Source organism: Musca vetustissima, unplaced genomic scaffold (genome assembly GCF_032173495.1).
Source record: "Musca vetustissima isolate MV318-11 ecotype Yass unplaced genomic scaffold, APGP_CSIRO_Mvet_v1 utg566, whole genome shotgun sequence".
NCBI lineage: Eukaryota > Metazoa > Arthropoda > Insecta > Diptera > Muscidae > Musca > Musca vetustissima.
In genome coordinates this window covers 312539-325806 of record NW_026884077.1, presented here as the reverse complement: position 1 = coordinate 325806, position 13268 = coordinate 312539, and the positions used below count along the sequence as shown (strand labels likewise).

Below are 13268 nucleotides of genomic sequence, written 5' to 3'. Positions count from 1 at the left end.
TTCTACTCATCTATATAGGTAATCAGGACTTCACCACGGCTACTAAAGAACATAATCCTTTTATAGACTTCCAAGGTCTTCGTATCTTTCCAGGCTTTCACCTCGTCTAAAAAAACGGTCAATCTTTCAATTCTATTAAAAATTCAACTTGTCTATAAAGACTCCCACGCTTGTCTATAAAGACCCCGAAACTTCACTGGCCTGGCCTTCAGTACGTCTAAAAAGACTTTCAAACCTTCAGAAAGGCTCTCAAACCTCCAGTTCGTGTATAAAGACGTATAGACCTTCAGCATGTCCACTAAAGATTCCTAGACAGTCAGTTCTTCTATAATAATTTCCAGGCTTTCAGTTTAAGTATAAAGATTAACAGGCCTTCCGTTTATCCATAAAGACTATCAGGCCCTAAGCACGTCTATAAATACTTATCCCGCTTCATCTCGCCTGAAAACCAAAATCGAAGGCCTTCAGCTAGTCGGTATAGTTTCTCAGACCGTCCAATGGGTTACAAAATCTCACAACAAGTAATTTATGTAACAAATGTCTTAATTGGAGTGTGATAATTTGAATTTTCGGATTCTATGAGGGTCAATGACATCCTCGCATCAATGTTTTAATATAGATGTACAATTTACATAGCTCTGATAAAATTGTCCTGATCACTTTTGGCAACTTAATGACCGATTTCAGATTTTCTAACGGCCCTGAACGTATTTTCTATGCTAACTAGCAGCAATTTTGCATTGGTGGTTTAAAAACCTCTTCGGTTCCTTGGTCTGATCGAACACAACATAGTTTGTACTTCAAGCAATTATTAAATTGAGTTTTTAAGACAATTTTCCGTTACATACACTTCGTCTACTGCAAATGCATGACACTTCTGACAATTCTTGATGGAACATCTTGCTAGGAACATGTACATGTACGCATATATTTCTCGGTGTGTGTGTGCGCGCGGGAATGCAGCATAAACCCCATATATGGTAGGACTAGCAGTAGTAAAGAAAAACCCTTTTCAATACGGCATTCGTTGAACGTTGCAAGAATAATCAACACCTTCTATGGTTAAATATTGAAACGACGAACGAATTTCCAATATAGGCCCACTAAAGTACGAAGAGAAGACCACACTAGCAGTAATTCTTCACTAGTCTTTTTTTTGTTTTATACTCTGAAACCCGAAAAACTGTTGTGTGTTCGTTCTGTGCTACACAACATGAAAGAAAAATAAAAATTCCATGTTGCACACAGCTGTTAAAATGTAACTCCAAATTTCGTCCTATCGCACTACTGAAGCCACAACCATAAAACTATTGAAGTGAAGTTTCTACTGCCAATATCGTTTCTATGTTCGCTCATTTGTTTTTATATGTTGCAGGGCTATGTGTGGATAAAAAACATTCTTTTTTGTCGATTTGTGTGCTAATGTAACCATATGAAGGCTTATGTTCACATCAGTTAAGTTTGAGTTGAGTTTGTCGTCTGATTTATGCGCATACTTTTGCAGTAGAAACGTGCCAAAACATTAACGGAAGTAATGCGATTTTCATGAACTAAACACACACTCACACTAACTCTTGTAACTAAATCGAAAAAAGGAAACGACTTCACCATACAATCAACACATGCTGCTTACCGATACCTAGTCATTCAGTCAGTCACTCGGTCTGTGTTTTTGCAGGATGAAGACAGCCAGGCATGCAGACAGACAGTTAGCCTAACTGCTAACACTGATAGAATGTCTAATGTTGTATTTTATAGGAGGTATAGGAGGTAACAGTATTTGGTGTGGCAAATACTACTTTGGTATTTTAGGAAAATCTATCATTTTTTCTTATAAAAAAATATTAATTTGTTTTTTATTTTTTGTTTTTAGTTTCACCATGGACTACACTAAAATCTGCCGATTGTGTGTAAATACATTTGAGGATGGCAAACCGCTGTATGATGAAAATGGCCGACCCAATGTTCTGCATGAAATTACCTGTAAATATTTTCATCCTCAGGTAAGTAATAATTTCAAATTTAATATAAATTTCTATGTAATTAAAAGTGTTTCATTTTTAGAACATATTTCATACTCATCATAAACTGTACCTAAGATTTATAAATACCGAAAATCACAAATGAGTTTAGACAGATCAAAAAATATTGTTTAAGGCAACGGACTCCATTCTCGGTTTCAAAAATTTCATTTTATATTTGTAAAGCCTACACTTATTCAAAAATGCCTCTTGAAATTTTCAATTTAAAATCTCAATAACTTTATCAGTGTGCTTCTCAAACGTTAAATGCGTTTTTTCTGGAAACAGTATTTTTACAAATACAATTCAAAGTAGTAAAAATTCCATAAGCCAAGTAGTATAGTTGATACCCTACACTACTATCACTGCACTTATATCTTTCGGCTGAGTCAAAATCGGAATTTTAACTAGTTCTTTTTTTAACTAGATCCATTTGATCAACATATTGACCGACAAGGTTCAAAAAGGACGCCCACTACGGATTAAGACAATAATGTATATACGAATACCATCCGATTGAAAGGTTTAATTCACCTGTGTGGTGAGCCATGCACTACTGTGCGAATAATATGCCTCCCATACCCCACAACATACACCAATATAATTGATATACATTCCACAGTCAACTATATTAATTCATGGGAATATATCTTCCCAGAGTAAACGTAATCCATAGAATACAATTTTGGGGAAATGTTCACATAAATTTCTAGTGGTCAATTTAACATGCCGAATATTTGATCGATCATGACAAAAGTTGAAAATTTTTGAAATGTCCGGATAATAATAGTGGTTTGTAGAATGAATAGAAAAACTAAACTAAAATAATGTATTTGATCCATTTGATTGTCGATCAGTTTGACCAAAATATTGACCGATCATCACCAGGTTCAAAACAAGTTGATGAGACCATAATAAAAAAAGAATATCTGCCGATTTTCGGTACTTTCAAGGTTGTGGATTGTGAGGATTATGACCTGAGATCCTCCAGGAATAAAATACTTTTTACAAAAATGCCTCTCCGGCATCCAATCATCATCCATGAATAGATATTTAGAGATCTGTAGGAGAGAAACGGTATAGAGAAGACAAGAAGCTAATAAAGAAGTAAAAAATAGGTAGTAAATAGTGTCGATGTTTGTATAAATTTGGACGCGAAAATTTCAGCTTGGAAAACACTACAATTGCTATCCAATTTGTGGGTAAGCTCAAGGTCTAGCCTTTCACAGCCCCTGTACCTTCTTTCATCTTCGATCCGTCTGTATAAAAAGCCAGACAGTCTAGAGGAGGGTTTCTACGGTTCCAGTCGTCTCTATATCTACATCGTTAAATCTCAGGACAAATCTCTAGAACGTTGTATTTCGACTCATTTAGTACAATAGCTGCCTTCTCGTGCAGAATCGAAAGCTCACAACAAATTTTGTGACGATCGACTCATAAATTTGATATTCAGTTAGATTACAAATTATAATGGACTGACAGATCGATTCATCTAGTAGACAAGGTATTCATTCATACTTTAAATTCATTATAGCATCAATATTTCATGGTGTTGGCATCTCATAAATTAAACTAGCTTTAATTTTTAATTTCCGAAAAAAAGAATATAAAAACAACAACACTTTTGCTTTTATAGATTCTCAATATGTATGAGGCCAAATACCTAAGCAGTTTATGTTCACAATGTTGGCGTACAATTTCCGAGTTTCATAGCTTTGAAACCGACATACAATTAGCACAACTCAAGCTGTTCGATATAAAGCCCATAAAGCAAGAGAGCAGCGATACAGTTAATGTAAAATCTATAATTGAAAATGAAGCGCAAGTAGATAATGCAACTATCTCCAGCAACAAACAACAATCTTCTAAAGAGAAAGACGTGATCACTACGGAAACCGAACAAGAAGCTAATATACTATCTGAAGTGCCACCATCATCATCATCAACATCGGCAACAAGTGATACAGACATTGAGATAATAGACCTAGATTCGGACAGTGAACAGACTCCTCGGAAACAATGCCCAGCCACCACCAGCACAATCATTGAGAGACCATCAATGCCAGCAAAAGACATCATCAATAAATGGTTACCGAAAATTAAGTGTGGATCATGCGATTCCATATTTCAAAATGTGACACTGCTAGAACAGCACTTTGACCTTCAACATCCTGGACAACCTATGTATATTGTATGTTGTTCACGCTTAATAGCACTACGCGTAGCCAAGGAACATGCTCTTCTGCACAAGAATCCCAATGCATTCAAATGTCATCTGTGCACCAGACGATATGGTTCGAGAACTAGCCTCAGGACTCACATATCCAAAGTACACCCGGCTCATGTAGAATACTATTGTAAAATATGCGGTTGCATGAATCCATCATACAAGGATCAAGTAATCCATTATGCCAAGAGGCATTGTGTTGAAGGGCAGCCAATCAAACCGGTGAAAGATTCGGAGGGTCGCCTTAAATATCCCTGTCATATCTGTGAACATATGTCGGGAAACATTTTGCCATATTTTCATCATTATTGGTTTGAACACCGGAATCTTAAAAGTGTACATCAATGTACGGCATGTAAACAAATTATCAACAACCGATCAAAACACGAGTGTCGAGTTGCGACAAAACGACAAACAATGAAATTAACTACGAAGGTATCGAAGGATTTCGATTGTCTTTATTGTGCAGAAGCCTTCGAAACGGAACGTGAAGTAGTTGAACATTTGGCCTCACAGCATCGCCATATCGAATTGTACACCTGTCCGTGTTGCCAGCAAAAATTTAATGCTGTCAAAGAAATTGTCGGACATCGTAAAAAACATCACCCCACTGAGGATAAGAAGAAATACTACGCGAATATGGATAACGAATTTGAAAAGTTATTAAATGAATATGTCGCTAAACGTGATAATACCTATAAAGAATATGTTGGCGATTTGATTCGCGTTAGAGATCGATCAAGGTGGCGAGAATCAACACCACAACGATCCAGTGTTGACAAATCGAATACTAAATCTAAAGGAAGTGTTGCTAGTGCTCCCAGTGAAATAATGGATTTAAGTGATAGTTAAGTTAAATTAGAGTGCCCTTTGTTTATTTGTCAAATAAATTTTAAGAAGTTAATGTACACGATACTACTACGTATTTGTTTTTTCTTCGATTAACAATGATAAGAAAGGGAAGGGGTATGGAAAGATTTGTTTGTATTTTTTTTTATTTTTATCAGCGTGGATTTTTTAAAAATATATTTTTTTAATTTTTATAAGCCTAGATTTGTTTTAAATTATTTTTCTTTTTAGATTGTAAATATGTTTGATGCCAAATACTTGAGCAATTTATGTTCCCAATGCTGGCTTAGAATTACCGAATTCCACAGCTTTGAAGCGTCCATCCAATTAGCACAACTCAAACTATTCGATATAACCGCAATGAAACGAGAAGAAGGCGATACAACAACTATTGGTCAACAATCGACAAAACATTCCAACAATGCATCATCATCAGCAACTGAATCTGAAAATCGATTCAATCCTGCAATACCTGTATCAAATAAACAATTTCTCGATATAATAAATGAAGAAATTACAGCTGGCGGTTCTACAATCCAGAATAATGTACCACAGCCTGTGGGTCTGCAACCCACAACATCAATGGCAACACAAGAAACTCCAATTGAGATTATCGATTTAGATTCGGTTACCGATGAGCCCACAATTGACATCATTATGCAATCACGTAACAAATCACATCGAATATTTTATAAAAGTAAATCGGCCAATCCACGATATGATTGTAAAATATGTGGCCATCGGAATTTATCGTACGATTCTAAGATACAACACTACTCAGAGAAACATGCGCTCGAAAAACCTCTTAAACTTGTTACAACCGGTAGAGGTATGTCAACGTACGTGTGCAGTGTGTGTAATAATAATATCCGATTACTACACAAACTTTATGAACATTATTGGTTTGAACATCGAAATCTGACCCCTGTATATAATTGTTATGAATGTAATGGTACTTTTTCATCGATACGACATATGTGTACGGGATCAGCAAGATCAAAAAATATATTTCAATGTACCGATTGTAGTGGCATTTATTATAATGAACGTGCTATTATCGAACATTTGGCTGCGAAACATCGTAAAATCGACTTGTACACATGTCCCTGTTGTCTGCAGACCTTTGATGATGTTACAAAAATACCAAAACATCGCAAGCAACATCATCCTGATGAAGTTAAATCGGAATATTATCTACATATGGATGATAAATTTGAAAAGCTGCTAGAAGAATATTGGGAGAAACGGAGAAATATGTCATAAGGAGGCGGAGGGAAGTTATAAGGATAATTGTAAGTTCGATTTTAAGTACTTAGATATACTTTTTAGCGATAATTTTTAAAATGATTTTTTAATATTACACAGAACACCCAAAGAATCTTCTATTGCCTTCAATCTCCTCTTAAAGTAATACGCATTTTGTGCTAGGCTAGGAACTTTCCAAACTGCCCTCGTACATATTTCTAAATTCCACGCTTATTTACAAATTACACCTGTTTCTATATGAAGGAGTTGCCAGATCAAAACAAAATTTAACATGTGTTCATCACAAAGATGGAAGTTTCTAAAACACTTAACTTTTTTCTGTTTATACCGCGCTTTTTGTGCTAGGCTAAGAACTTTCCGAACTGCCCTCGTATTTTTAATGTGTAGTTTAAAATTGGTTATGGTTGGGAAGTTTAAGTGATAAATTTTTATTGATTAATTTTAAATAATGCTTAGGAATATAAGATATACTTTTAACACTATTTATTGGCCCTAAAGGATTTTGTCTTAAGGAATAAATTCAAATAAAAAATAAAAAAGAAACAATTTAAAATTTTTTAAGAGAAGTTTTTTGAATTTTTTTTATAATTTTTATGAAGGTAGGTTTATTTTCGTATTTTTAAAACACAAAAATTTCTTTAACATTTTTTTAAGCTTAAGTTTTGTAAAATATTTTTTCAAGGCGTAGATGAGTAATTTTTCAAGGCGCGGATGAATAATTTTTAAGTGTAGATGAATATTTTTTTACGGCTTGGATTTTTATACTCTACACAACTATGTTGCCAATATTCACGAAATTTTGCATGTGGGATGGAGACCCCTATTAAAGACCCCTATTGTTTTTGGTAAAGATCGGGTAATATTTAGGGGATGATATGGACCAAATACTTAATTTTTGTCGGTTTTCCTGGTCGCTCTAGAGGCCGCAAATATGACCCGAACATAGCGAAATTTTACATGGAGAAGAGAATTGGGTCAAAGAATATGCATGTCTGCTTTTTGTATTCTATAGCGTATATATTTGCTCCAGAAGGATATAGACCCGAGAAGTTGATAGTGTATGTAAGAGGAGTGGTTGGCCTTTAAATTGATACCAAATACAGGGTGAGATAAAAAACTGCAACAAAGTCAAGCGCCAGAATATTTACACTTTTTTAAATTTAATTGAATGAAAGCAAATATGTCGGAATTAGCGTCAAATTTTAGAATAAGTTTAGATTTGTTCGAATTGGTCACCTTTGGCGCCAATTATGGCCTTCAAACGGCCAATGAAACCATCACACGCTGCCCGACTGTTACTCTGCGGTATTTTGGCCCATTCCCGGCGAAGCGCTTGCTTGAGGTAATCGAAACTTTGGTATTTTTAGTGCCAACGTTGCTTTCCAAAATACTCCAGACAGAAGAATAGTCCAACGGATTGGTATCAGCAGATGTTGGTGGCCATTGTGCGCTGGAAATGAAGCGAGGAACCTCATTTTGTAACCATTCTTGGGTGGCGCGTCCACCATCGCACTCAGGATGGTCCAGTTGGTCCGGAATATTTTCGCGATAATATTCAGCATTTATTCTGATGGTGTTCGATAAATACGAGGGATGAGCTACCATCGGCTGTTATGGCGGCCCACACCATCACCATGGCTGGCGATTGAGTTTTGGTGGCCAATAGAAAGTTGTAAACAATATAATGAGCTGTCACTGGACGATTGGTTTAGAAGTGACAGCAGTCTGAAGTTGGTTGCAGTTTTTTCATCTCTCCCTGTATAGCAATGTATGTACTCGGATGTGGGATTTACACTCAAATATTTACAGGTGCTTACGTATTCAGATATTATTTAGTAACCCATTACCACACTAGAAGGCGGACATATAGCACTGTTCGTTTTGAAATGTTCCATGAGATTCCAGTTATGGTCAAGTACAACGCCTATAATTTTCGATGATAATCAGATATCAATTTCGGGATGAAGTGGACCGAAAACTTTTTTGTTTTTGTTTTTTCGAGTCGATCTATAAGCCACCATTATAAGCCGAACATCATAACACAACCCACGGTGAAGGGAATATGTACAAGTAATTAGAAGGACTGTACTGAATATTAGTTATATTCGGAAAACATGTCCGTGTAAGGAAGTGGTGCTGTTGACCTCTAATCAGGCAAGAGGGTGCAAATATCGAGAAATAATACCCTGGCACGGAATAAAAATCCGAAGAAAGTTAGAGTTCCGTGGTAGTTGTGTTTGCTCATTGTTTTTAACTATCTACAGGAGTGGATTTTTTAAAATAATGAACAGGCGTGGATTTTTCAAAATATATATTTTTTCCAGATCTATCTGTAGTTGTGTATTTTTTTAAATATACATTTTTTATAGGCATAGATTTTTGATCAATTTATTCCGCACACCTTCCCATTTCAATGACCTGTAACTGTTTTATAATTTCCTCCACAAACTCTATTTTCAACATTATCTATAGCTTATAATTCGTGGATATTTTACAGTATTTTTAACACTTGCATTATTTGCTTTTGTTATTGCTTTTATGTTCCTTTTTTTCTTCGTCTTCTCCTTTGAATCGTCAAACTTTGTTTCTGTGGTATTTTCTTTATAGGTGATATTTCATAGAAGTTTTCTTAAATATGGAGCCCCTCCCCTTTCCCCACATGCTTAACATTGTTTTGAGAGAGATGGGATTAGAAACTTAAATCCTTTGTTAGTTGTTCAAAAGAAATCCCATTTTTTATGGTCTCTTTACAATTGTGAATACAAATAGCAAAATTTGAAAAGGGCTGCAAATGACTTGAAATAGATTCGCATTCACCCCACCCCACCCAAACCCCTAACCTCTCAAAGAACTTTTGTTGGATTTTTGATTATTATTTGTAAAAAAAAATGAAATTGTTGCAAAAGTCAAAATTACATTTAAACAAAAAGGAGGACTTTTTTCAAGTATTTAACCTATCAAATAAAAAAGTAAAGTAGAAACCATCTATAGATACGGGAGTTCTACTGAAGACCAAATATCACATATGTATGTGTTTAGAGGTGTGACAGGGGTTACAAATACCATTCTTCTTCTTATTCTTCATATTATTGATGCAGCAGTTTTATGCCACACAAAAACAGTTTAGCCTCTGACATGTTAAGTTTATGTGTACAAAAGCAAAATCCAAACGACATAGACACGTATGAATGAATGTTCGCACACATACATACGTTCGTATGCTATATCTTAACATGAATGGAGTCAAAAGCTTGACAAGCTCAATTTACACACACACATACGTTCGCACACACAGCAGGCATTTCCGCTTTTGATAAATTCAATTATGGTTTTTGAAGGAAAAGGAAACCAGAAATCTCTTTTGCTCAAGACCTACAAGAGATATGCCTTGCAACAATAACAACAACAACTAAACCAACAAATATAAGATGTTATAAAAAAGCGAAAAAAACATTGACCATTGGCGGAAGGAGCAAATTCTGTCAGTTGCTGCTGCTATCGCACAATGAATTGGCCACGTTAGCACAAATAGACAAAATAAGGCCAAAAGGAAGACAGCAACGGCAGCAAGGAAAAAATATTAAAAAGGATGTGTTACAAAAATATTAAGCACATGTTTTTTCCTAGGTCTTCTTCTTGTTATTTGGATTGTATAAGGGAAATAAGCCACAACATGTCCGCTGCAAAAATATGGTTGTTTTTTCTTTAAGGCAACACAGAAATATTGAATTTAATTTTGTTACGAGTTAGAAGTTAGTTAATCCAAAAAATAATTTTTAAAAAATCCACGCCTATACAGTCCTTCCAAAATTATGTTTTTAAAAAATCCACGCCTATACAGTCCTTCCAAAATTATGTTTTTAAAAAATCCACGCCTATACAGTCCTTCCAAAATTATGTTTTTAAAAAATCCACGCCTATACAGTCCTTCCAAAATTATGTTTTTAAAAAATCCACGCCTATACAGTCCTTCCAAAATTATGTTTTTAAAAAATCCACGCCCATACAGTCCTTCCAAAATTATGTTTTTAAAAAATCCACGCCTATACAGGGACCCTTCAAGGCCCTCTCTTCACAACAATGGAGTCTTTGCAGGTCCTCAATGACCGAAGGATGTGGGTCTAATGTAGACATAAGATGTTCTTATGTTATTCAGACAGAAAGTCCTCTGCAGATCTTCTTCTAGGCATAGGTCTTTCAGCAGTTCCTCTTAAATCAACATATATTCTTCGGGCCAAATGAAAACCTTTCGTTGCCTTTTCTAGATATTGGATTCCCACGATTTATTCTATAGACAGCAGACAGTTTTAAGTCTATAAGCAAGTCCTTATATAATATTCTGAAAAATAGGTAGGCAGGTCAAGTTCGAAGATGGGCTTTATACGTCCACGTTTAGGCATAGCTCCCATATAAGGGTACCCCCCAATTTTCGGTATTTTGGGGTTCTTGAGCGCATTTTTCAACCGAATTCGCTGAAATTTGCTACATTAGGTACTTAATGTCTCCACAAAAAATTATAAATATAGGTCCACTTTTTCTGGTAGCCTCCATCTAACGGTACCTCCTAATTTTCAGTATTTTTATCGTATTTTTCCGCCGAATTGGCTGTAATTTAGTATTTTGAGTTCTTAATAGGTATTAAATATCTCCACAAAAAATTATGAATATAGGCCCATTTTTTCGGATAGCCCCCATATAAGGATACCCCCAATTTTCGGTATTTTGGGGTTCTTGAGCGTTTTCAACCGAATTTGCTGCAATCTCCCTACCAAAAATTATTAATATTAGCCTCCTTTTTGGGATAGTCCCCATATGACCCCCTTTTTTATATTAAAATAGTTATCTGATTTATTCTGCGTTTTGAGTTTGGTTCTAAGACTCTGTTGTAATCATTTCATCTTCGGAGGATATCGAGATAAAAAACTAGAACGTAAGGTTCGATAATGAACCTTATATGAACTATAGACCGCAATTAGGCCTAGTCCTAGCCCCTGTGTGGGAGGTACCAGAAGGGGTGGACCGATATTCCCCAGCTTCGAACTATATTTTCATTCCAAGTACCTGTCAGTATACCTATGGTGGAGGGTATAAAAAAGTTCGGCCCGGCTGAACTTAACTCTTTTTCACTTGTTTCTTTTATTAAACACTTCTGAAGGTTCTATTTATAGGCCTTCTATAAATAAAAAAATCTCTAAGTAGGTCCTCAATGAATGGGGAATATTCAGTGGGTATTTCATATACATCAGATCTTCTATTGATATTCTATAAACAGAAGGCTCTCTGCATTGCTTATTTTAGGCTGAGGAAATGCTGCAGTTTCTCTAAAGAAAAATAACTTCAGTGGGTGGTTTAAAGGCTATGTCCTTTTCCGGTCTTCAGGTTCCTTCAATGGTCTTCTATATACAGAAGACAATTTCGGAAATAATAATATTTTTTTTTTAAAATCTATCCTTATAAAAATGTTGAAATATATTTTTGAAAAATTCGGAGGTCCAGAAGGCCCTTTGTACGCTTTTTTATAAATTGAGGATTCTCAATAGGTATTCGATTGATCCTCTGTAGGTTTTATGCAGACAAAAGAAATCTACTTTTACTCTATATACAAAAGTTCTATTGTTTTCTATAGGAAGTCACATTTCTACAGTTCTTCCAAAGGCTGAATTTTTCAGCCACTTTTATATATGGTGGGATTCCAGGGGATTATAGTCAGAAGTCAATGGAAAGAGGATTTTTGTAGCTCTTCTGTAAAACTTTTTGAGTCGATTTTTTAGATAAAGAAATTAATTGAAGCTATATTTTATAGACAGCAAATAGGTTCAAGTCTTTTATAAACTGGACTGCAGACATATCTAGAATACACTTCAGGTCTTATATAGACAAATCGCATTCTACAAGGCGGTCATCGACATTAGTTCTGTCTCTGTAGCTTTTCACTAACTAGTGAACATTTAAGATACCTCTTGTAGGCTTTCTGTATGTACATTATAAGCATTCAACCTTCATTACCTATTCTGTGGCCTATTTTTTCTGGAAATTTGTACTGATTACCAAATCACCAATTGAAAGAAACAAATTTTCAATTTGCATGGAAGTATTTTTGCACACATACATATTTAAAGATGTTCCTGAGAACTGTTGGAGGATATTTTTCATTAATTAAAATTAACCCCTTTATTCCACGATATTTATTGTTTTCACAGCTTCTTCGATTGCTGTGGTACTCTAAGGTCAAGTGATGACCTTGAAACTTAACAATTTGGACATTCAATGGAACATCGTGACAAGGCAAATCCTTTTAGTGGAAAAAACAACAGCAACAATTTTATTGCATATCACCACTTAAGGCCAATTTTAAAAATTGGAGACTTATATCCTTCCACATTGGGCAAATGGTCATTGTTCTGAGAACGAATGAAAAAAAAAACAACATTTTAAAATGATAAGCAGAATTTTAAGCTGAGTGACAGGCACATGGCCACGCAAATGGTCAAGCTTAATGGACACAAATGCCAAACTAAGCCTGTGAGGCAAGGAAAAACCAGGCCATGAACAATAATGCATGTGTATGTGTGTTGCCCCTTTTAAATAATGACAAAAACATTTAGCCATGAACTGAACTTAGCCCTTGGTCCAATATTTTTGTTGCCCTCTTCATCTTCTTCTTCATTTTCGTTTGACTTTTTTTGAAGTGGCATTTATGAGCCCGAAAGTTTTGAGACGACTTTAATGTGAATGTGACAGTTACATGATCGAAATAAGTAAAATCATAATAATGCAAAAACAATGCTAGCCTCTCCCCCACCTCTACCTCTTCTCTTCTCTTTGAAATAAATCTCTATTAGTTAAATACACACACAATAACAAATTAAAAACAAAGTTTATTTTTATTAAACAAAACTGTAATA

The 13268-nt window shown here is 35.2% G+C and overlaps 2 protein-coding genes across 2 annotated transcripts; both read left to right on the top strand.

Moving 5' to 3' along the window:
* Positions 1-3704: 3704 nt before the first annotated feature.
* On the top strand, positions 3705-5100 carry LOC133331076 (transcription factor grauzone-like). Its single transcript, XM_061539481.1, has 2 exons — positions 3705-3725; positions 3769-5100. Exons 1-2 carry the CDS (start codon positions 3705-3707, stop codon positions 5098-5100), a joined length of 1353 nt encoding a protein of 450 aa, XP_061395465.1.
* Positions 5101-5337: 237 nt separating this feature from the next.
* Positions 5338-6360, top strand: LOC133331074 (zinc finger protein weckle-like). The gene has a single exon (XM_061539480.1). It carries the CDS (start codon positions 5338-5340, stop codon positions 6358-6360), a length of 1023 nt encoding a protein of 340 aa, XP_061395464.1.
* The last annotated feature ends 6908 nt before the right edge of the window (positions 6361-13268 follow it).